We start from the raw sequence: 26,144 nt of genomic DNA, 5'->3' as shown, positions 1-26,144 counted from the left end.
ATCCTAGAAGAAAATATTTATACTTAATTCAGTAGCAGGGTCCTATATATTTTTATCAGATGACATATTTTTTGTGTTGTTCAAAATCATCTATATCATTATTTTAGTTTGCTTGTTCTATTAATTATGGAGAAAGGTATGTCAAAATATCATAATATTATGGGTTTATCACTTTTTTTTTAGGTAAGAGTCATGTTTGATTTATATATTTTCAGGTCATGTTATTTGGTATATCCAAGCTCAAAATCATTATATACCTTCCTTTTATCTTTATATGGTGAACTCTTTATCTTAGAATTTTTTTTTGTCTTAATGTTTCCTTTGCCCGATGATAATATTAATGTAACATTTTGGTTAGTATTTGCCTGGCAAATAGTTTGCATTCCTTTACCTTTTACCTTTCAGTGAACTTAGCTTTAGTTAAATCCAACCTGAGAGTCTTCACTTTCATAGTCGACTTTAATGATTAGTGTAATGACTAGTATATTAGATTTATTTCTCCCATCTTCTTTGTGCTTTCCATTTATCATTATTTTTCTCCGCTTATTTATTTTCCCCCTTTCTCGCTTTCATTTGGGTGTACTGGATTTCTTTATTTCTACTCTTTAGCCCTTCTTAGTCCGTCCATCTAATTTTTGCAGACTATATTTTCTAATTATATTTCTTTTTTTGGTTATACTAAAATACAAATATGCATAATTATCAAAATCAAAATTTAATAAAAACTCTGATGTTGATTTCTGACCCTTACTCTTATATTTTTGTGTTTTTTTAATTTTGACATGTCAACTCATGTTCATTGGGTTTTAATCTGTGACAATCATGTGTCCCCAAGGTGAAGTCTATATCCTCCCTCAGAGGATAACTTCTAGGTACCCTTGGAACATTACTTGTCTAGAACGATTTCTTTTTCTTCTTCCTTTTTTTTTTTTTTTTTTTGCAGTATGCGGGCCTCTCACTGTTGTGGCCTCTCTCACTGTGGAGCACAGGCTCCGGACGCGCAGGCTCAGCGGCCATGGCTCACGGGCCCAGCCGCTCCGCGGCATGTGGGATCTTCCCAGACCGGGGCACAAACTGGTGTCCCCTGCATCGGCAGGCGGACTCTCAACCACTGCGCCACCAGGGAAGCCCCCTTCTTCTTCTTCTTTTCTAGTTAGTTTTTCAGTTTAGGCATTCCCAGACCATACTAAGCAGTGTAAACTCAAATTTCAAATCTTTCTGAGGTATAGGACATAGGCATAGATATGTTTTCCCTAGTATACTCTTTCACTAAGCATGTAGACTTTCAGAGGTCCTAACCTTATTTTGAAGCCTTCAGTTATAAGTCCCCACCTGCAGAGTTTCAGGGCCAAATCTCCACTCCTAGAATAAGCAAGCATATTTAATCCACTCAGTTGCCAAAACTGATGGCTCTCCCTTATCCAAACTACACCAATAAAACTAGATTCAGGGCTTACCTGTCTAGTTCTCAGTTCCATTTTTTTTTTTTTTTTTTTTTTGCCTTTACCAACACATTTTTTGACTCCTCTGATCTCAGTCATGCATTTTAAAGGATGCTAGTTATATCAGTTGTATTTGATCTGGAATAGAGGTTTGTACTGGAAATATTTTTAGTTTGTTAGTCCACCATATTTCCACATACAATTTCGAAAATATACCTGTAAGGTAGAAATCATTTGCATTGTGCAGTTGAGGTTCAGTGTAGTTCAGTGATCTGCCCAAGGTCAGGGAGATAATAATTATAAAGCAGAAATTAAATCATGCTGTTTGACTCTAGAACTCTTGACCTTTCCATGATATTGAGATGACTCCTTGGGTAAGTACCTGCTAGTGAGCAATGCATTAATATCCAATCAAGTACAGAGCCCTGCAACTATCGGAAGATAAGGCAAGCTCCCCCTTAGAGTCCTAAAGTCTTTTAGGAAGCTGCAAGTCAGACTAAAGTAGATTTTATTTCTTATGTAGAATTATAGAGCAAAATAGCTTAAGCACTAACATATTGCTAGGTGAGAGCCGATTTTTTTTTTTTAATTGAGAAGGGATAGTATATTATCCCAACTGCTTTATGTTTTTTTCTATCCATAAAGGTTACCTGTACTTGCTTTAACAAATTAAAACACTATGTAAAATAATTAAAATAAAGTAAAATTATATCAAATTCCATCACCTTGAGGCAGCTATCAAGAACATTCTGGTCAGCAACCCTTCATGTATCTTTTAATGTATAATCATACACAAACACATACAATTTTCTATGAATATAAGATCACAGATATGTCAATACCACTTCATCTCTAGTGTTCATGAAAAAAGGCGCATAGGAGAAGTAAACCCAGCTAGTTAGCTTTATGTGAGCTAACTACTTTCATGGCTTTGACTACGTTTTCAAATTCTGGATAAATATATTTATATCATTTCATTTGTTCATCCATTCATTCATCCAAATAGCATTCACTGGGTTGTCCCAGCTTTTCCTAGGTTCCTTGGATTCAAAGATCAGTAAAATATAGTCCTGCCTTTAGGATGCTCATAGGCTTTTGGGGAAGAAAAGACATTAAAATGAATGGCTTTAATGCAGCGTAATATATACAATGGAATATTACTCAGCCATAAAAAGAAACGAAATTGAGCTATTTGTAGTGAAGTGGATGGACCTAGAGTCCGTTATACAGAGTGAAGTAAGTCAGAAAGAGAAAGACAAATACCGTATGCTAACACATATATATGGGATCTAAGAAAAAAAAAATGTCATGAAGAACCTAGGGGTAAGATGGGAATAAAGACACAGACCTACTAGAGAATGGACTTGAGGATGTGGGGAGGGGGAAGGGTAAGCCGTGATAAAGTGAGAGAGTGGCATAGACATACATACACTACCAAACGTAAAATAGATAGCTAGTGGGAAGCAGCCGCATAGCACAGGGAGATCAGCTCGGTGCTTTGTGACCACCTAGAGTGGTGGGATAGGGAGGGTGGGAGGGAGGGAGATGCAAGAGGGAAGAGATATGGGAACATATGTGTATGTATAACTGATTCACTTTGTTATAAAGCAGAAACTAACACACCATGGTAAAGCAATTATACTCCAATAAAGATGTAAAAAAAAAAAAAAAGTGTAGGGGTCTGTAGGGAGTACGAGTAGTATCAGACACAGGCTGTGGAGGAGTCTGAACTCTTCAAAGAAGGTATACTGGCTGGACAGGAGGGGTAAGGAGAAGCCAAGCCATGAGGAGGAGGACAGAAATGGCTTTTGAGTCAAAGGGCATAATAATATTTGTTTTGTGGAAGACAATTTTGGTAGCAGTATATAGATAACTGGTTTGGGGGAAAAGTAGAAAGACCAAATATCTGCCCATGGGACGGACTGATGCAGGAATACATTGAGTTCCTACCAAGTTTTGGCACCATGCTAGACGTCGTCATATTCTATTTTGATTGAAAAGAACTAAAACTGACAACAAAATATCCTTCCTCACTGAATGACTGAAGCTGTGTGTAGTCTTCTCCAAAGAATTTCTTAACATTCATACATTAAGGTTACATACACTGTTTTTACCTACATGTGATAACAATATACTCCTTCATTCCAATTTTGTTTGGGTATCACCCTGAATTCTTAAGAGAACACTTTACTTTTGTTCTAGGTTGAGAGGTACTTTGGTCTTATGTTTTATTGGAAGAGGGCTGTTGTTGATTATTTGAAGTAGATAGAGAATATCCTCTGCCCTTGGGAAGGGACAACATGAAAGGCAGTTTGACGTCACTGTGGATGTCACCTGGACCACGTCAGGAAAAATGACTATGGTTATTCCATTAACTTTGGTTGTGATTTTCGGTGAATTAGTTCTCCTCTCTGGACCTTGTTTTCCTTGGGCAATTCAAATAAAAAGCATGTATGGAGCTTCTGGCAGGAGTCATTCCAAAGATGAAGAAGATACCACCATCCCTGATCTCAAATAGTTCAATGGGCAAAAGAGAGGATAAGCCTAGTACAGTTTGACTATAATTCAAGTCAGAGCTTGAAGAGCACCAACGGAGAGGCGGGTCCAATTGTGGTTAGAAGGATGAGAAAGGGCGAGTCCTGACACCTAGATTAGGTTGATCCCTTCTACAGGTGTCCATATCGCCCCATACTTTATTATAAAACTCACACCCTTTGTTGTAATCAGATGCCTGTCTTCCATGGTGTACATTAAGCGCTCTAAGGACAGAAAAAAAAAAACATGAGCCTTTCATTGCTACATCTCTGTACCTAGCACAGTGCTTGGCACAGACTAGGTTTCCAACAATACCCGCTGAAGGAATTAATAGTCGGAGACAGTGCACGTGGGGAACATGTCAAGACGTAAATGATAAGCATGGTATTCTGGGCAGTAGGAACAGCACAGAACAGGACACAGGTTAACCTTCTGAGACAAAGAACAGTGCATTAAGACTGGCCTGCAGGGTAAGCCAAAGGAAGTGCTAAAGTTTCACGAGAATGGTCAGTTGAGAGTGTAAGGTAGATGGTGGAGGGTTCTGAGGCGAGATGTTAGGGCTTGAGTCACTGAGGGATGGAAATCCACTGTTTTAAAAGCAGGGGACTGGATGCAATGATTTCCCAAGTCCCACACCTCCAGCTGCAGAAGTCAGAACTTAGATGTGTCAGCAGTAGTCGAGACACTGAACCGGCACCCAGGGCTTTAGACAGCCTGGGTTCCCTCCACCGCCACCTACCCTTCTACCGGACCGGCACTCAGTAGACTGCGGCCTTTTCCATTCATGTGGAAATTAAAGTTTTGCTTTAATAAAATCTTAATCTCAGAATGGTGAGATTCCATTGCCAAGAAAAGAATCTTTGTTTGGGAAAATGGACTTTGGTCTTACAATATCCATCCACTATTATCCCTGGTGACCACTGTGAGCTCCAACCCACGGTCTGGACTAAATGAATGAGGAATGAGAAGGCAGGGACCTGAGAATCCACTGGGCATGTGTATCCCTCCCAATGGGGCTAGGGTCCACCCCTGTCACACAGGTAACACACAGCTCATTCTTTTCAGACTGACAGTGCCGCCCTCACTCTGTATAAGGCTCAGGAAGGAGCAAATGTATACATGCAACTGATTAATTCCAGCAGCCTTGGATATAATTGTACAAAGATCTGCCCTGGTACCAATTTAAAACTCAGTAGCACATTTAATAAAACTAACAGTTTGCAGCCACGGCCTTTGTTATTTTGTTTTAATCATCTTTTACCACCAACTGAAATGATTTTCTACTTTCTTGGTGCAGTGAAATAAAATCCAAGAGAAAGAATGGGGGGACAATGTGGAAATTATAAAAGATTCAGAGTTTCAAATCCTGGGATAAGGTCACAGCAGCCCTGAGAGTTAACTGGTTTTTTTGTGTCAGGCTGAGATTTGAAGGGAAGACATTTACCAGTTTGGGGGAAACGCCACACCTGTATAGCATTAAAGAAAGGAGAGAGGAAAAGAACTACAAGGGACTCTTGTTTTTCCTGAATGCAACCAGAGGTGATGTGTGACAGCTTCCCCAAACACCCCTGCTGGTGATGGACAGGTCTCCTGATCGCAGAGCAGGGGCCTGTGACAAACCGTCCGGTCGCCAAGACCCCTGGGAGCCAAAACACCAGATACAGTCGGGGGTAAACAAGGCATGCAGCACAGTGTGAAAATGGAGGCCACACGGGGGCCAGGAGTCAACAGAGGGACCCAGTGACAGCTGGTGATTGAGCGGCACTAACTGAACACAGTTGTTGAGGACCAGGGGCCAGTGGGGAGAGCAGCCTCCCTTCTCCTTCCTGTGGCCTCTCTGGGTGGCCAGCGATTTTATTACTGGCAGAGGGTGAGCCCAACAGCATTTTCGAATTTGGCATCACATCTAAAACCATTTGGGGGCTGGGCATCTCTTTCTTCGCCCCCCTAGCCCCACCCTCCCCATGAATGCTTTGGATTCGGTGAAAGTCGGCGTGCAGTGAGCAAACTACACTTCCCCTCGAATTTTGAAACCCATGTGCGCTTGGGGAAAATGTAATCCTTATGTTTCTGATTCATTTACACTTAACTCATCAAAACGCTATTTTGTAAGAGCTATTTGATGTCCGTGAAGTCTTCTGAGCCCTTTTGTAAGCCTGGCTTCTTAGAAGCAGGAAGTCACGTTTCTGACGAGAGGGGAGAACTTGAACTTAAAAGATTGAGTTTGTTTTGAAATGAGGGCTCTTGGAGGGTCACGTGGACCCGGAGCTTGGCCAAATGCGTTCTCTCATTTCCTATACCACCCCCCTCACCAGCACCAGCTGCCATGACGTTACTAATGTCAGCGCACTATGATTTCACCCTGAGCAGCCAACGGAGACTTCTTCGTGATCAGAGAGAGCTGAGCTCAAAGCTGAATCCCAAGTTCTGGCCAAACTCCAGCATGCCGCGATGTTGGGGGAAGGCGCACCTGGATTGGGTAGCAGGAGCCCTAGGTTCAATTCCCTCTTCTGGCATCAAAGGTCTGTGTGACTGAGGAAGTGGCCTCCCCTCTCTGGGCTCAATTCTCTCATTTGTAGAGTGTCAGTGCTTCCATGTTCCTTCCCGGCCTGAGAGGTTTTGAGTCTAATTCCTAGACAGGAGGAGGTGTGAGCACCTCAGAATTCTCTCTGCTGAAAACTTTTGGGGGCTGAGTTTGTATACAAGGACCTTAGCTCAAGAAGGAAACACAAAAAATGTAGAAATCAGGCTTTGGATATTGGTTTGCTCAGCGTCTCACTGTGGGATGGATGCTAGAGCCCAGAGAAGGAGGGAATAAGCTGCCCCAAGTCATGCAGGACGTTAATGGCAGAGTCCAGCTTTCCTGGCATTTTGTGACGAACATCGCTGGATGGAAGAATTCAAGCTTTTCAGTTTATAGGATATTGAAGCGCAGGCAAAAAACCTACTTCCCACTCTGACAACAAGAACGTGAAAGCAGCATTAAAATGGAAGGGGGCACTGGCATTGCTTTGCATGAGGCACAGTGAGGTGGTGTCTGGCTTGTATTAAAGCCCATGAGTGAATGATTAATCCTGGGTAGGAAACAAAGCCCGTGCCTCGTAACGTTATAGGTATTAGTGTGGCGGAAGATTAACCCCACGACCCCAGCAGGGGACCTTTGAGAACACTGGACAACACTTGGAGAATCGATGCATGATGAAAACAGGTGGTCTCACAGGTCTTGTCTGCTCACCCCCCAAAACACACACACACACACACACACACACACACACACACACAGTCATGCACGCATGCACACACACACGTACACATGCACAAGCTCGCCTCACCTGCTCCTGAATCTGTACACAGAAATGTTATGGCTCAAAGCAAACTGTAGCTGTCTGCCCCCACCAGTTCGCAGACTGATAATGGGAAGACAGCTTTGAACTCGTCCTCCTCTCATCCCAAACCAAACATCCCTCTATCTCCACATTATGCGTTTCAGTGACGCCAACAACATAGGCACTTCTAGGACCCACTCACTTCCCTCCTCCCTCTGACCAGTCGTGGGGTACATCTATCCATCCACACTACTCAGCCCCATCCAGTTCTCTCCATTCCCGCCTTGACTACCCTAGACCAGGGCCAGCTTCTACTTCAGTGCTGGCAACATTGTCTTACCTCCCTCATCATTTACAGTCTGTGCCTCTATCCCTACATCTGCCCAGATAGCCACACAGCCAAAGAGCTGTCCTAAAACCAAACCTGATCAGGATTCTCTCTTACCCCAACAGTCCCTCACCGCCCTCGGGATGAAGCCCAGACCCGTCAGCATGGCATTCTAGAACCAACGTTGCTGGCCTCCTCTCAACCCCTCTGGCCTCTTTGCTCAAACTCTCCTCCTCAAAACTGACCCCTCAGCCACCATGAGCAAACAGTCCCCCCTCCCTTCCCTGGCTAAATGGTCCGGCCTTAGTGTAGACGCCACCTTTCCCAGGAGGATCTCACTGACCTTTTAGCTGAGTGAGGATTTCCTAGCCCTTGTGCTTCTCTTATCATAACACCTTTCTCACTTTTGTTACCACTTAGGTGTCCCCTTCTCACATGAATTAGATGAAGCTCCCAGAGGGTTGGGACTGCTCTTCATTGCCCCGTTTATCTCTCTCCACTGCCCAGCACGGGGCCCATTACAAAGACAGTACTAAATAAATGCCTGTGGGGTGGACAGTAGACTGACTGACATTGTCTGGCCCCATTGTCAGTCCCCCTTTAGGGGGACTGCGGCCCCAAGAGGAGAAGAGACCATGCGATAAGATTTTCTTTGATCCTTTTGCCCCTCTGGTAACGAATCCATTTCAGACATTTAAAGGAAGACCTCCAATATACCAGCTATCATCTGTATTACCACAAATTTCTGACCACTTATTGATCTGCCAAAGCGTTTACTCATTAATTCATTCATGCCTTTATTGACCTGTTTATTGACCATCTACTTCATGCCTGTCCTTCCAAAGAAGCTGAAGATAATATGACAAATGTTACCTAGTTCCCATCTCTGGTATCTCACTGTCAAGTCAAAATGCCGCTGAACAGGAAAAATACACCAGTACATTCTGAAATTGTCCCAAATGGAAACAATCGGTAAGCCCTAAGAGAGAGAGACAGTAGGTCAGGAAGGAGCTCTGAGGGCACCAGTGCACCTGGAAGGCTTTCTTTACAGACGGCTAGTCTCTGAGCTCGCACGGGACATGTAGCCTGGTCCCTCTACTCTTACTGAATTAGACATACTCGGGGCAGGTAAGAACTCCAGGAGGATCTGAATGGAATGTCAGAGCTGGAAATGACTTTCAGAGTCATTTATCTAGGCCTTCATTTTATAGAAGGGGGACTTGGGCCCACAGATGGGGAATCATGACCCAGTAATATAGCAAAATCTCAGGAGATCGGTACTTGAAGCCCTGTCTCCTGATTCCAGGGCCAGCACTTTGATGGGCTTCCTCTCTTTTTCTTTAGCTCAGCTACAGAGATTAGAGTGCCATGGTCTTTTCTTTCTTCTCATCCAGCACTGAACTCTGCGTAGAGCTGAACGGGAAACTGTTTCATGAGTGTGTCTGTGCATGTCTGTGTGTTTGTCTTTCACACATACTCTCTGGCCTGGCCAAGAACAAGCCTAATGAAAACCAAACAATAGGAAGAATCATGAACATTGAAATCTTTATAGTTCCCCCGCGTTGCATCACGTTCTTGCAAGTCCATTAGCTCATTAGTTTCTCAGGACACCCTTTGTGAGACTGTATGGACAGGAATCATCACCCACTTTTTTCCAGGGACAGGAGCTGAGGTTCAAAGCATTGAAGGAATGTGCTCAGGGTCATGCAGCAAGACAGCTGTGTGCTGGCCTGAGGATCAGATCTCCTGATCCCAGATTCAGCGTCTCCCAAGTAATGTCTGAGGTTCCTGCTTGAGCAGATACAACGCAAACCCACTATGTTCTGTCCTGAGGATTCTCATCGTCTCTGAGCACAGACTGGATGGATTTTGTCCACTCCTCTTGCCAATGCCCAGTGTGAGATAAATTCCTCCATTATTCCCACATCTGTAATTACTCTGACGGCTGTTATTTTCCTTCTCGTTCCCATTCATTTACTTGTTTTCTTAAAAATCAAGAACTGGTGCCCATACAACCAAGTCCAGTCCATCCTTCCTACCCACAGGGAGAAAGGCAAAAGAACAAAGAAGCAGGTGACATCAGGACACCCACTGCAACCCGACTTCACTAACTCATTGTTTTCCAAAGGAGCTCTTGATCTACCCCACCCACTAACAAAACACTAAATTAAAATCTATTCCTCCATTTCAGGAAATAACATTTCCCTCATGCCAGACACTCAAACCAGAAACCCGGGAGTCATTGGACAGCTCCTTCTCAGAACCCTTGCATCCAATACATCTCCAAGTCCTGTTGGTTCTACTTTTCAAACATTTCCCCAATTCATCCACTTCTCCTGCAGATAGATAATCATAATCTCTGGCTTGCACTTTAGCAATAACCTCTAAATGGACTTTCTCACTCTTCCTCAATTCCCTCTTTACAGAGCACCAAGAGCAATTTCATAGAAACACAGATCTGATTGGTTTAGTCCTCTACTTCCCAATGAACAAATCCAAACTCCATAACAGAAACTCCCTTCACAATACGGCCCCTGCTTACAACTCCAGTCTCGTCTTCTGTATATCTCCCCTTAATTTGAGGGGGAATTATGCTCTACTATAACCTCACGTAATAATAAATCTTCAGGTTGTAATTATATTTTTATTTGGGCTATTATTCAGACCAGCCCTCCTATCCAGTTATAAGATTCACAATTACAGTGCCAGCATGGAGATGGACACGCAGAAGGCACTTATTCTTAAAAGACTGAACAAATGAATGAATAAATTTATCAACAGAGGCTTGGGTCCATCACTTAACTTCTGTGAGTCTTCCTTAGTATCTGTAGAAGAGACACTATAATTGTCCAGGAATGCATCAGACTGATCCACAGAAATTTAGGTAAGTGATCTCAGTAGTGTTAGCACCAACCAGGGGCCCTTCACACTTTCAAAATCGTGAAGGTACCTGGAGACAGTCAGCACTTCTACGGCTACTGCTGACCTCAGAGATCTGTGGATTCTGCTAAACCCTTTTGTTTACCCTAATGTTCCCAGAACCTGTATTTCATTCTGAGAGGTACTTGGCCTAAGACTGATGAGAGGGAGTTGTAGGTGGATGATGCCCGCCCGGCTTCCAAAAATAGAGGAAGATCGTGCTGACTATGTACACTGCTGGCCTGGGCTAGGAACAGAAGTGTTTGTTCTGGACTTGGAGAAACAGCTATCAATCCTGATGCTGCTCATTTGTCCTGGTGGACATCAGAACGCAGGCAAGGCCATGTTGGAAAGGTGTGGGGAAAGGCCCTGCTCAGAGAGGGGTCCAGCCTGGAGCGTGCATTTCCACAACAGGTTCCTGGAAACCACGCTGGTCTGACCACGCCCACACTGTGCCAAACCTCTTCCTCATCTACTTAAATATTCAAAACCTAAATGGAAAAAAAAAAGTTTTCTTCTGTGTGTTTATTCTGTTGCTTCCTGGAAACAAGAAAAGCTCGTTTTAACATCTACTTTCTCCATCCGTCAAGATGCCACCTTGTCCTTTTCCTGTCATAGCAATGATTATGCTCTATAGTTTGCCAGGCATGCCCTTTGGCGTCAGGCAGGGAGATGTAAAACTTGACTCGAGCATCTATTAACTGTGGGACCTTAAATGAACGACTTTACCTTTTTGTGTCTGACCTTCCCCATCTAAAAATAAAGCATACTGATAACTACACCTCATTGGTAGGCTTATAAAAATACTGAGCATATATGAAGTATTTACTACATGGTAATTATCAGCAGTAGGGATGCTAGTACGACTAGTAGTAAGTGCTACCCGCATAAGTGATGGTGGCTAACACAGTGATTAAATGTACACTCCACTGAGCTCAGAAACTGGGTTGGTTTTTGGTAACCACTGTATCTTCAGAATGTGGCATGGTTCCCATCCAAGGAACGTTTGAGAAATATATCAATGAATAAATGATTACTAAGAGTAACTTCTTCATAAATGCTAGTTCCCTCTTGACTACCCGTTTTACCCTAGATTCCAGTAACACTGATGGATATGCAGGAGGGCTGACATTAAAATCCCAATTTAGCAGATGGGAAAACTGAGGTGTGAAAAGATTAACAACCAGACACCACTTAAAGATATTAATAGACAAGTCACAGAAGAGGGAATGTAAACAGCCAGTCGATATTTGAAAAGCTGTTCATTCATGATGCTCAATCACAGGAACACCAATGAGAAGCCATGTTTCACCCATCAAATGGGCAAAGACAAAGCACTTCCATTTTGTTGAGTAGTCATGACCATGGCTACACCTAAATAACCTGCAGCACATTCCTACTGTGGAATGTTCTATAGCAGTTAAAAGGAATGAAGTAGATTTAGGGACCAAAGTGGACAGATAGCTCAGATTACTACATTTCTACATTCGATCTGAGACTGAACATGCTCTTCTGCCATGAAGTAGGGTAGGTTGGTTCATTCATTCTTTCATTCATTCTTTCGTGTATGCATTCATTCATTTATCAATTTTCGCTAAGCATCCACTTAGTTTCAACCATCCATCCTATGGCAAACTTCTTCAATGATCAACTTTTATTCATCCTTCAGGTCTCAGCTTAGACATGACTTCTTCCAAGAAACCTTCCTAAACCATCTCGAGCTGGGTTAGATGCCGTTCTTGTGTTTTATATACCCTTCTTGTGACCCTCACACCATACACTTTTCATGCTGCAGTATAATCACCTGATTTCTTTGCCCGTTTCCCCCTTTAAACTGTGTGCTCATGAGACTAGGGATCTCTAGTTCCAGCATAGAGCACGGCACAGAACAGACACCTAGTAAATATCTATGAAGTAAAGAAAGTATCACTGAATATGATTAAATTAGATTTTCACTATTTGGTTGATGAATGAATGAAAAAAATGAATACATACAAGAACAAAGAATGCATGACGAGGTGACATACAGAAAGAGCCAGGAAAAGAAATGTGGCTGAGACAAAAAATGAAATGGTGACTCACCTTGAGAGCCACAGAAACAGCACGGAGGAGCCACCTGTGCTTCAGTTGACCCCGATTTGGTCTAACCTTTCCCAACGCTCCGAGGCTTACTATGGCATGACGTGTCAATACTACGGCTAAGATGTGGGAGCAAGAGACCCTTTTTCTGAGAGGTTCTACTGCTGACTCACTCTTCACTCATTTACCGGACAAGCATGCATGGACCCTTGACTCTGATGAGTGAGCGTGCTACATTTTGTATTTAAGAATCTGAACCAGGTGAGAGAAAAAAACGCAGGCACAGTTCAATCTAAGATAAGCCAAACAGTGATCAAGGACCAAGGATCACGTTCTAAGACATCTGTGTTCCAACAGGCTAGGATCTCAATGATGGCAGGTCACCCAGCCTCTATTATGAGTCCCTAGGAGACTCTTCCAGTCTCTGTTCAAATGTCACCTCATCACAGAGGCCTTTCCTGACCACCTATCTAAAATTACTAAATCCTACCCAGTTGAGATATTATGTAGTGTTTTCTGGTTCGTCTCTTCCAACTACATCACGGGGATCAACGAGAGCAAGGATCTTCTCTGCTCTGTTCACTACTGCGTCGCTAGTGCCTTGAAAGTACTCGGGTTCATGGTGGAAATCAAAAAATATTCACCGAGAAAATGAACGGATGAGCGAACTAGAAAGTTTCTGAGCTGATTGACAGGGGTTTCTGAGTATGTGGAATCCAGAGGAAGAGATTTGAGATTTGATCTGTAAAATGTGGATTCATATCTGCAACAATTTCCACCCTGTTCATATGAATATGTCCTTCCTTTATGTTTATTCATTTACCCCAAGACTTATATTGAGAATACTGAGGAGGTGAGGTGAAATAGAGGTTATGTTGGCAGCTTAACAGGTCTGAATGTGAAAGAAGAATCAATAGGTTAGTTAATTGGGACACACAAAGAAGCTCGTTGGGAGAGATGACTTCTAAGAATATTTCTAGCTCTAAATCAACGATTCTAAGAACAGAGAGGCACAAACAAAGTAGGCAACACAAACATAGTTGTTCAACTAGAGAATGGATAAGAGCACTAGCTTTGGAGCTGATGGATCTATGTGCAGACCCCAGTTATAGTTACACAGTTTGATAGCTCTGTAATCTCTGGGTTTCAGGTTCTTATCTGTAATCTGGTGATAGGACCACCTACGCTGCAGGTGCAGAGTCGTTGTACAGATTAAGTCAAATGAGATTACTTAAATAAAGCCCTTAGTTAAGCATTTGACACATAGTAGGTACTTAGTAAATGACCGCTTCTCCATTTCTCTTCAACTGCTAAACTCCTTCCCATTCTTCACTCAAGAGCCATTCAAAAATATTTACTGAGTGCCTACTTTGTGCCTGGAATTGTTCTAGGCACTGGGACTGCACCAGCAGATAAACCAGCAAAAATCCAGTCCTCAAGGAGATTATATTCCTCAATTACAGCTCAATTCTTCCAAGTTTGGGTTAGAAACCACTGACTTTCTGTTTCTGCTTTCTCCATCAGGGCATTTACTATACTGCAGTGCTACTGCTTTCCTAACCCCCTCTCTTCCCAAAGAGTGGGCACACCATGTGGGCAGACTCCATGCCTGTCCTGGCACCACTGTACCATCATGTCCTAACATGGTACATACCAACATGTCCTAACATGGTGCAGACGTCCAGTAAATATTTGCTGAATGAATCAACGATGGATAGACGAACAGATGAATATTGAAAGTGAGCTGCTATTCACTGTTCCTGGTTTGCTTTATATCTCACTTCCTCTAAGCCAAAAAAAAGGGCTTAGTTTTATCCAGAGTCTTTACTTCTTAGAGAAATCTGGAGATTCCATACAGACCCAAGTCGCATGGTGCCCAGGGCAGAAGCACTTGGCAGTCAAGTTTAGAAACAGAAGCATCCTTGCTCCTTCTTCCCAGCCAGACACAAAAAGACCTGGCCATGTACCTCATGATGCCAGACTTCCAAGAGTGGGTCTTGGTGGCCTGTGAGTTGTAATCCTGCCTCCTACCTCCTGTATCTTGAACTGTAGCCAGCTTGGATGCATGTTTGAGCTCTAAAATTCTGCCTTTGCATTATTAGAGCAGGAGGTGGTATGGTATTGTGGTTGAGAAGGTGGAATTTGGAATTAGACCTGGGTTTTAAACCTGGCTCTGCCACTACCAGCTGTATTAGGTTGGATAAGTCACTCTTCTGAGCTTCAGCTGCCTCAGAAATATGTGTCAGGCACTTAAAACAGAGTCAATGTTCAATAAGTGGTTATTGGTATTGTTATTATTATCGTTATCATAATTATTCACAAACTACACCTTTCACTAGGCCATCCAGAACTGGTGAGGTCCATGCCGGGTACTGATTCAGATATAAACAATCTCTGCTGAGTCCCTTTTACTACCAAAAAAAAAAAAAAAGTCACCTAAGAACAACTCCTATCCACAGAGAAAAGCTTCATATGTTGTCCCCTCATTTTACAGATAGAAAAAATAAAGCCCCAAAAGGTGATGCAATGTGTCTTCATGTCACATAGTGAGTTAGAAGCAGGGTCAGCACTGGTTCCGTTTTCCTCTGTCAGTGTCAGTCCTCACTCAATGCAGAGGCTTCCACTTAGGAGACAGTCCCCCTTTTTCCCTTGTACCGGCCAAAAGCAATCAGTCTACGAGAAGCATCCATTGGGTAAGCACAGAAGCCTCTCCCTTCATCAATGTCATACCTTGGGAAACTATCTCCAGTATAGATAACAGAAAGAATAAATATTTTTGTTGAGAGAAAAAATGAAGACAAAGGTCAAAGGGAATCATGTAATGGGTTGAGTCAGGGAAGAAAAAGAAAGCATTTTTTTTCTCTCTCCTCTTTTTCTCCAAAACAGTCTTTATATAGAACTTGTCTAAGAGCCAATTTATTTGATATGGAAAAAATGTGAGAGCAGTAAAATACACACACACACACACACACACACACACACACACACACACACACACAAAGAGGTATTTGTGTTGGAGTTTAGAACTCGAATTACCAAGAGATAAAGGAGCTGAAATGATAGGTTGACTTGGAAGGATATTTTATTTTTTCAGAGTCTCAGAGAACTTTCAAGTCAGGAAGTGGAGCCTGGCCCAGCCCAGGTCTCCAATAAATTCCTTGGGACCCAAGAAAGACAAAGAGGAAGGTCAATGAAGGCCTCAGTCTAGACCTTGTGCCTGCAACACAGTGGGGACCAAAGAAACATTTGTTGAGAAGGAAAGAACAAATGGTACACAATGTAGACCTGAATAGTGGTGGTTCTGGAAGCAAACTGGCATAGGAACTGGCGTTTTTACCAAGTGGTTAAGGTCTTCAGCACTAAAGTGTGAGTGTCTACAGGAAAGTGGCAAGGGCTGAGTCATCCCTGAAATCTACAGCTCTCAGCACAGACTCTGGCACACAGAATGTTCTCAGTACAAACTTGTAAACTGAATGAGTAGTCACTCCTATGAGTAAAGAGACCTTGGAGATTCCTGGGCCTTGGAGATCATTGAGAGCAGTAACCATGAAACTCCAACCACCATCAGAATCATCTGGAAAGGTCCTGTACTCAGAGTTTCTGATTCAGTTGTCTGGGCTGGGACCTAAGAACATGGCTTTTCTAAATTCTCAGATGCTGCCAGTACGGGGCCACACTGTGACAGCCTGATTTAGTGCAGTGGTTCTTAAACTTGGCTGCATGTTAGAATCATCCAGTGAGATTTTAAAGTCCTAATGGTTAGGCCTTATCTTCCTTACCAATTAGATCAATACCTGGGGCAGGGCCAGGAGGAAGAAGGAGGCGCGGATGCAAGTGAGCTGGAGGTGATTTTAAAATGCCCCCAATTTTTGTAGCGTGCAACTGACTTTGAGAACCACTAGTCTAGTACAACTTCCTCCTTATGGATTGAAGGCCTCTGAGCACCGGAAAGAGTGAGTGACTAGCCTAAGAATGCACAGCAATTTGGTGACTTAGCTGAGAACAGAACTCAGGGTGCTTTTCCTTCTTCAGTTTAATTTCCACAATTCCACACTTATCAACCTGTGTCAACGCTCACATTCTCACAACTCAAGGATGAAAAAGAAAAGCTGGGTTTAAGCTGAGGTTTTAAGACATCTATTATTTCTTCACCTCATTGTTTTATACAGAAATGTTAAGTGGATGCATATTTATAGAACTTTACCATTCTAGACAAGTGAGGAGATGAAAGAGACAGGGTTATAGAATATTTTCAAGGCAAGACGATCTTTTAAGCACATTCTCAAACACAAACCAAGTGCTCCCCCGAGTTCTTAAACAGGTGTTCTCCATCTCTGAGTCAATGAACGGGTAAGGGTTTGCTTGCGATGTGCATGTTAATTGCCAGCATTGTAACAGGAAGTGCTGGTAAAGTGTTTGAAAGTGGTTCTGTCTTTTAAAAAGATTAAAAGTTTCCTCCAGAACTTGGTTTCTATTAATAATATTTGGCTTAGCAAATATTTTCAAGTAGACAGAGCAGAGATTGTGTCTTGTATCATCTTAGAACCAAAGAAAGTGCCACAAAAGGCCCATAGAAACCGTTGACGTCAACATTTTCATCACACGGAAGAGGAAGTCAAAGCTCAAAGAGATGGACTGATTTATCTAACATTAGTAAGTGGACTGGCTGGGGCTAGACACAAGGTGTCTGACTCTTGAGCTCCTGTTCTTTTCAATACTCAAAGTGTTCCCCACCCATGTCACTTGTACATAGAAGAGGTTCAACCAATGTTTGGTGGTTGACTTCATAGACTCTTGGTACCCAAATTAGGTGTAGCTAAGGTTCCCTCATTTGTTAGATTAAAGCAGAAATTGGAATCACGTCTTTAATTGAACAGTGGTTAAGTGCACTGGCTTAGGAGTCAGGATGAATTCCAATCCTGATCTCACCACTTCCTAAGTATGTGATCTTGGACAAGTGACTTCCTATCTCTAAGCTACAGTTTCCTTCTTTGTAAGATGAGAAGGAGACTAGGGCTGTGGTTGTGGGGAGGATGAAGTAAGTAAAAGATGCAAAGACCTTAGCCCATTGTCTGGCATATGGGAAAAGCACTAATGGCTTCAAAGTAAGGCAGCCCCTCTCATAAAACATAAATCCTCAGGATATCTGAGGAAGAGGTGATAGAGAGGTGGGCTGAGAAAGGAACATTAAGGACAAACAGTATCTCACATCAAAGCAATGAGTACCCGAAAAGAATCATGGAGACCTAGAGCTGCAAAGGCTCCTAAGGATCTAATGGGTAAGACCCTCTCTTCCACACTGGAAAACAAGGACTGTTACTGGTTATGTTCACCTTCCAGCAATATTCTTATGCAAACATCCAGCAACATGCCCAATTCCCAGCCAACCTGCTATAACTTCACCCGCTTCTCACCCACTGGAAAAGCAATCACAATGCATGAATACTCTTCAATTTAATATAAGAGGGAAATCATTAGCAAACTCCGGTTCTTGTACTTTCATTAGTAATACACGACTTTCTCATTGCTACTCTCATCCAGCCTCCTTCACTTTATTGTTGGGAAAACTACGCTGCAGAGAGGTCAGAGAGGCTTAGAGTTACATGTTAGGGCCGCCAGCAAGATTCAGGACTCCTGGTTCTTTGTCCACTGTTCTTCCCACCATATCAGCTCTGCCTTGTTAAGACAATTCTACAGCCAACACCAGGTTACAAGTCCCTAGAAGTGAGTCTGGCTGTGATGAAGCTCCTTCCAGTGCAGGCCTCTCTGACCCTCCTTACATCCCTCTACAGCCCACCCACTCGATCCAGAGAGTGCACTTACATGTCTGTGAATCTTCTATTGAAGTGTAGGGTGGAGGCCACGTCCACCTGGAGAGGAGGATCCCGGACCACCTTGTACTGCAAGGGCTTACACTCCAGGCAGAGTGGGGTGTCTGCAACAGAGGTCAACATGGCCGCATCTATCTCCAAGTGCTCATCCAACGTGTAGATCTGGATGCCAAACACCTTCTCGCTCACATCCCGGAGTTTGATGGTCAGTGGGACATCACAGAAGACGTTCTGAGGGCCCAGGGAGATGTTCTTCCCACTGACAGTCAATAGTTTGATGTCATTGACAGCCCCACTGGAGTCCCAGTCAGTGGAGACAAAGGTCACCCAGATGGTCAAAGACTCAGGGACCAAGGGGTAGTGGAATTCCAGTTCAAGGTAGCAGCCTTGTGGCTCAGGGCAGGCTGGAGGGACTGTGTGTGGGTTGACAGCTGAATTTGGGCTCCAGGTGCGGACACTGGACTTACAGGGTTGTTCAACATCTGGATGACCTGTGGACAAGAGATGAGGGGATGAGTTCGTCCTCAGAGTTTCCTGCGGACCTCTGGTGACACTGGCCTGACCAGAACTCACAGAGAGGGTAAAAAGAGAGGGAAGATCCTCAGTGTCTTGGTGAATGTGCTGTGCGCACAGCACCCAGCTCATCCCCACACCTGCGATGCAGATCTGGACGAATCACCAGACATCTGGTCAAAACTACATTCAAATAAGTGTCTTATGATTGTGTCGGTGCCCAAACCGCCCCGCCTCATTTATTACTTGTGGGCTTTTCTGCCTCAGATGGAAAGAAGGAAGGAACGCACATTTGCTGAACATTCACTGTGTCCTCTGAACCTGTTTAATTCTTGCAAGGACTCATTTCTGAGATGAGCAACTAAGGCTCAGAAGTGTGGAGTGAACTAACCAGAGTCTCACAGCGTGAAGTGTAACAGTCAGCATTAGAGCCTAGTTCTGTCTCGTCCTGAAATTCCTCGTTGTCCTCCAGACTGAATGGAAGAGCCACAAAAATGAACTAGCATCCCTGTGGCACTGCCTTTGGTACCACCTGCTTGGAATGACAGAAGGGCCAGAAACCTCCAGTGAAGAGGAGGTAAGTAACGATAGCTTCTGCCCCTTGGGCTGAGTATTCTGGGAGGAAACTGTCTAGAACCATGAATGACAGAGCTGGAAGACAGCCCTGGAGCCATCTTATCTCTTTTCCTCCCCTTCTCCACATGAGGTCATTCCATACCACTGAGCTTCTCTGAGCTCTGTCCAGTCTGACTCAGGAAGGGGAGGGATGGTTAGGAGGGGGGGAGAAGGAAGGAGAGATTCTTCTACTCTTTCCCCAGAGAGACGATGCCTCATCCCCACTGATCTCAGCCTGCAGCGACTTCTGAATTTTTCTCTGCTGAGATCATTAGTCCTAGACCCTCAGAGAGCTCTCCTTTGCACTGCTGAGAAAAGTAATCAGGACTCAATGCAGTGATTGGCTCTAATTTATTTAAGGGTGTCTAGCAAGAGATACACATCAGCTGGTGAGGGTAGGATGAAGGATCTCAGGTTGTCCTATCAGCCACATTCTTTAGCATCAGTGGTTGCTGGGGGGTGGAGATGCTGGACATTTCTAAAGCAAAAGGGAAAAAAATCAATCTTTGTCCGAGAAGGTTTTGATAATGTTACGGCATAACAGGAATCACCACAGTATGAAAACTAGAAAGCCATTTTGGGTGGAAAAGCCATTCCAGTGAAAGCTGTAAATGCCTCCAGTCTCCTTGCCTCTGCCCAGCCAAGGGAGAAGAGAGAAGATGTCCAGTGGAGATGGAAAAGAGAAGAGAAAAAGAGATGGGAGCAAGGGGGCTGGGGGGTTGGAGAACGAGGAAAATTCAAAAGACTTTTTAGATATAACACATCAGAACAAGAAGAGATGGATGTAACTACAAGATTCCCTCCACCTTTCCTTGGCCAGGTTCATTTATTACTTGCAGCAAATGCTGGATAGAAGAGACCGGTTGTTTAAGTCAAAGGCACAAACAAGACTCCCTACCTAGGCTGAAGCCTTTCTTCTTATCGATTCTCCAACCCAAAGAGTTCCTGATTCTTTTGACTCTGTGGGTTGTTGGTACTCCTGTATCACTTATTCATTCAAAAAGCTTTATTGAGGGCAGCGTTTTAATACATACAGAGCACATTCCCTAGCCGTTAATTTATTTAGCTGATTCTTACCAAAATCCTGTAAGATAGTTGTCATTATTGTCTCTGTTTGGTAGCTCTGTTTCACTCAATACCATATCCAGTCTTTAATACAGGGCCTGGCACATAAATAGTGAACACAGTGGACATTCAATAAATATTTGATAAGTGAAGACTCTTCTATCTTGTTCAAATATGGAGCTACAAAAGGAAGTGAAGGCTCCACGGAGTATTAGAGCCTGCTGTGCCACGGCAGGTGCCAGGTGAACACCCCCCCGCCCTCCACCATGGGCTCTCCTGGAACTGGCAAGTAATGGAGCCATCTTCCTCCCTTCCTCGGAGAAAATGACTGTCAGTGGTGAGAGCCACAGGAGAGCAAAGATGACAAATCTGTCTGGCTCACGCTTTCATCCCTGGTTCACTGTTAATCAACAGAGGGACCAAGTGCTTTCCAAAGGACAAGAAAGTGAGCTTGGTCACTATGCTCAAGTAAGTAAACAGGACTAGAAATATTTGCAAAGTGTGTGCTTGTCTGGTTATCAGAGACCAACTTTTAGATGTACAAAAGAGCCTCAAGGGGCACTGAGTCCAAGCCATCAGAAAAGCAGCAATCCTTTAATAATACCAGTCTTCATGCACTGGCCACGCTCTGTGTGCTGGGCACTGTGCCAGGCACGCTACATGCCTCAGCTCTTTTCATCCTGGCCATAAGTCTATGACGTTGTCTTATGAAACTCATTTTACGGAAGAAGAAACAGAGCCTGAGATGGTTAAGTAATTCCTTGGTGGGGAGTAGGATACTATGTGATACTGTTGGTCCAGGGATCACGCCAAACTTTGAAGGAATGAAAGATGGGTTAAAATATCAACTATACAGTTTCTCACAGTATCACCTACTCTAATGATGCTTACCCGACAGGGGTGCTATAATACTCAAATGGGATGAGATATTTAACAGAGGAACATATTCACAAGTACATTGGCTCTGTTTTGAAACATAGGGAAGAATTAACAAGGGAAAGCTTGGGAAAAGGAGGTATTCCAAGCAAAGAGAACAGTTGAGAGAGAATGTGAAATAAGATGACTGTGGTTTTGAGTGCAACGGGAAAGCAGTAAGTGGTGGTAAGGCTGGCATGCTAGGCCGAACCCAGATTATGAAGGGTCTTGTACATCACTTTAAGGAAACTGAACTTTATGCTGAGAGAGCTTGGGAGCTACTGAAGAATTTGAAGCAAGCAAATGAAAGCTGTCTTTCAGAAAAAACAATGTTTGGAGTCACAGATACTCTCCATCCATCCATCCAGGGAATAATTGTTGACTGTCTGGTCTGTGTCCAGTGTTAGGCTATAGTCACTGGAAAAACAGGTTTTGCAGACATGGTCTCTGCCCTCATGGAGCTTCTAGTCCAGTGAAGACAGTTAAGAAACTGCTGTACTAATTCAGATAATACACAACTGCTGCTTGTACAAAGGGAACATCAGAGATGAGGACAAATCAGTGTCCCTACAGAAGAAAAATGGATGCAGCTGGGAAACGAATTGGATGTGTGGTGATAAATCTGGGAGAAGGGTTGAGAAAAGTAAAGGGAAGGGAAGGGGAGGGGGAGGGGAGGGGAGGGGAGGGAGGGGAGGGGAGGGGAGGGGAGGAGAGGGGAGGAGAGGGGAGGGGAGGGGAGGAGAGGGGAGGGGAGGGGAGGAGAGGGGAGGAGAGGGGAGGGGAGGGGAGGAGAGGGGAGGAGAGGGGAGGGGAGGGGAGGAGAGGGGAGGGGAGGGGAGGAGAGGGGAGGAGAGGGGAGGGGAGGGGAGGAGAGGGGAGGGGAGGGGAGGGGAGGCAAGGGGAGGGGAGGGGAGGAGAGGGGAGGGGAGGGGAGGAGAGGGGAGGGAGGGGAGGGGAGGGGAGGGGAGGGGAGGGGAGGGGAGGCGAGGGGAGGGGAGGGGAGGAGAGGGGAGGAGAGGGGAGGAGAGGGGAGGGGAGGGAGGGGAGGGGAGGGGAGGGGAGGCGAGGGGAGGGGAGGGGAGGGGAGGGGAGGCAAGGGGAGGGGAGGAGAGAAAGGGATGAGGGAAGAAAGGAAGGGGGAAGGAAGAAAAGTACAAAGGAACTGTTACTTCATTACCAATACACATCTTTTTGTATATATGCTGACAAAATGAAGAGTTACATGTTCATATAAGCTGTCCACTAGAGATGAGGCCATATGTGACGTGAAATATATTTATACATACCTATGCTGATTTGAATTTACATTTATGATGATCTATACAGACATCTATTTCATATCTTTGTGTATATACACTGCAGCTGTTGACACAAATATAACAACTTGGTGTCAGGTTTTTTCTAGATGAACCCTTTAGCACACTGAAATATTCTGGGCAGAAAAATGGGGAAAATATTCACACAAGTAAGAATGACAACAGCCAGTGCCATGTGTTAAATCTCTCATGGAAAGCCCGGGAGTTGCAATGCACTATAGGCTTGCATAAGGGATCTTCACTGAAATTTGAGTCGATCAGATCTAGCTATCTAATTCCTGAGCTACAAGCGTATCATGGTATTGAATACCTCAGAAAATATTCATCTATGAAATACAGTTTTTGCTCAAGAGAAGGGAAAATAGGTTTCTTCTTGGTACAACCATGTTCCGTGGCCAAAGGCAAGAACCTCTGTGATTGTATTTACCTGAAGTTCATGAAATGGAGTTAATGGAACATACTGAATGTGCAGAAATATCTGTTAAATGAAGAATTTTCTATCCTGTTAATATGGAGTTAAAATATCACAGCTGGAAAGGACGTTTGTTCTACGGATAATAAAATATCACAGCTGGAAAGGCCGTTTGTTCTACGGATAAGATGCTATCTTCAGAGAAGCAAAGTGACTCACTCAAGGGCACAGAGCACACTGATGGCCAGACTCAGACCAAAATCCCATCCTCGTCAGCCCCCCCCCCCACACCCATGCTCTTTCCCCAACCCCAGAGATACTCTGGCATCGCTCACAGACTGGGGAGTTTTATGTTAGTTTGGGAAGTCCAAAAACTTAAACACGCAAAGATAAATAGGATGAAAATGAGTTGAGAAATAAATTGCAGAGTTTGGCTCACGGAAAAGTTTATTTCTTTAAGAATATTAAAAGGGTCTGAGCCAAATGGATCACACAGCCTGTAATAGGATGCTCTAAAAAAAGAACAGAGCCTCTTCCTGGCCTGCCTGTACTCAATTTGCATATCCTGAAGGAAAACCCGGGGCTGCTGGGTTTCCTTGGAGGCCTCGGTCAGCTCAGGGTACAGGGGGCGCTCAGCACTTCAGTGGGACTCCACTCCGCATATCATGCTTGAAGAGGGTGAGGGGTGAACCAGGAACAGACCTAACCAATTGACAGTTTGGCTGGATGGAGGTGTGGGGAGATACCAGGAAATTATTTCTTTCGTTCAAGTGGTAGAACAAACCAAGATGATTTTAGCCAGAAAAGTCTCAGGGTAGAGTCTTGCTACTTCTTCCTCCCAAATCTCTCTCAATTCCATTGATTCTTCTCCAGTATCACCGCCACTGACCTCATCCAGGCCACCGCCATCCGTCTGCTGGATTCCTGATACAGCCACGGGGATGCGCCCTTTCCCCCATCCACTCCTCCCCCGATCTCTTCGCCACAGAGCAGCCCAGACGATCTTTCTAACAAGCACAACTCACCATATTCCAGGCACCTGCCAAGCCACGTGGCATCTCCTCACTGCCCTCAGAATAATCCAAACCCAGCCTTATCCGGACATTACACATATCACCCCAGTCCAACCTCTCCCTCACCCACAACTTCCTTTTCATACTCCAGACCCATTTAAGTTCTTACCCCATTATTGAAGAACTTTCGTTTATGTACGTTATATCTATCAGACGTTACCACATTGTGGACTAAAACTGAGAAACTTTAAAACACAAGGACACATAAGTATGTGTCCCATTAGCTGTCAGAGCAGTAAAACATCGCATGCCATGCAGCTGCTGGGAAGCTCCACTGTACACTCGGGAAAGAATGAGCGTGAAAAAGGTCAACAGTGGCATAGCATTATTATGAAAATACCTTTGGACTTTGAGGACACACTACAAAGTCTTAGGAACCCCATAAGCCTCCAGATCACACTGAGAAAACCAGTGCTCTAAACATATCCAACTCCTCTCACATTCTTTTTTTTTTTTTTTTTTTTTTGCCGTACGCGGGCCTCTCACTGTCGTGGCCCCTCCCGTTACGGAGCGCAGGCTCCGGATGCGCAGACGGCTCACGGGCTCAGCCGCTCCGCGGCACGTGGGATCTTCCCGGACCGGGGCACAAACCCGTGTCCCCTGCATCGGCAGGCGGACTCTCAACCACTGCGCCACCAGGGAAGCCCCTCTCACATTCTTAAATGTGCCTTGTTCACTGGTGTGTTAACATTTCCTGGGTGGCATGAGTCTCAATTTGGGGCGAGGTCCCCTACGCAGCACAAGCCTCATCACACCCGATGGTGATTGCCCACGTACTCATCTGACTCCCCTATTAGACAGTCAGCTCTGCCCAGTCCATGTGCCCAGCACAGTCCCTATGGTGGGCAGAGATGAGATGGGTTCATTCCTTGCATGGAAGAGACCCATACCGTCTTCTGTGAGAACCCAAGGTGGGTTCAGTTTGGGTGAAAAAGTTACCACTGCAGATTTTAGGAAGAACTTTCTAACAGATGGAGCTAGAACGGGAAGGCCAAGGAAATACACGAGCTGGTGCTGGGAGAGCCTCGGTGAGGGAGGGCACAAAGAGGATTCCTGCCCGGGGTGGGACCTGGGGCTGGATGACCCCAGGTGTCCCTTCCACGGCTGACAGCCTGTGATTCTGTGAGGTTGAGCTAAGGGTTTCTCCCAGGCATCCCTCTGGCTTTACATTCCGGATGAATTTGTTTAGAGTTCCCCAGTTCCCCAGTTCGACTCTCATTTTTATTTTAAGCTATTTTAGAAGATAACAGAGCACAGCGCTGTCATTTTTCTCCCTCACTTTTCTCTCTGATCCCTCTCCCTTGCTTTATTCTATCTCTGGCTTTTTCTTTTTCAACCTTCTTTCTAAAAATATAAAGGGAGACGGGGGAGTTCTCACTGAACCTCAGTGAGGAGTCAGATTCTGCTCCCTCTGGTGGACTGGGGTCCCCACCCAAAGACAGCTGGCAGGAGCTGACCTGCATAGCAGAATGAAGGACAGAGAGGGGGCTTCTAAGTGGAAGTCTCTGAAGGCAACAGAGGGCGAGACGGAGGACTGAGGGGTCTCTGCCAGCCTGGCTTCAGGGACTAGACCTGTGCCCCAAAGAAAGAGACGCTGCAGGAGGAAACGGAATAGGCAATTTTCCATGAGATTCTCTAAGTTGCAAGCTCTCTTCCTTCAGGGCCAAGCGACAGTGCAACAAAGCATTGGGTGAAAGGCAGTTTCTTAATTTCTCTAGAAAACTGAGGGGCAGTGAGCTGTACTGTGAGGTAGCACAGAGATTGTTGGCTCCTGG

General features: G+C 44.4%; 1 protein-coding gene across 3 annotated transcripts in view; it reads right to left on the bottom strand.

Annotated features, from left to right (window-relative positions):
* The window catches only part of PAPPA (pappalysin 1), a 256,746-nt gene that overhangs the window by 152,514 nt on the left and 78,088 nt on the right, over nucleotides 1-26,144 (bottom strand). For all 3 annotated transcript variants that reach the window (XM_073806482.1, XM_033858470.2, XM_033858469.2), the window contains exon 7: nucleotides 18,453-18,951. In XM_073806482.1, coding sequence (XP_073662583.1) covers nucleotides 18,453-18,951 — 499 coding nt within the window. The remainder of the gene's footprint in view (nucleotides 1-18,452; nucleotides 18,952-26,144) is intronic.

This window comes from Tursiops truncatus, chromosome 6 (assembly GCF_011762595.2).
Source record: "Tursiops truncatus isolate mTurTru1 chromosome 6, mTurTru1.mat.Y, whole genome shotgun sequence".
NCBI classification, from domain to species: domain Eukaryota; kingdom Metazoa; phylum Chordata; class Mammalia; order Artiodactyla; family Delphinidae; genus Tursiops; species Tursiops truncatus.
Note: the sequence above shows the minus strand (reverse complement) of the source record. Positions and strands in the feature narration are given on the sequence as shown.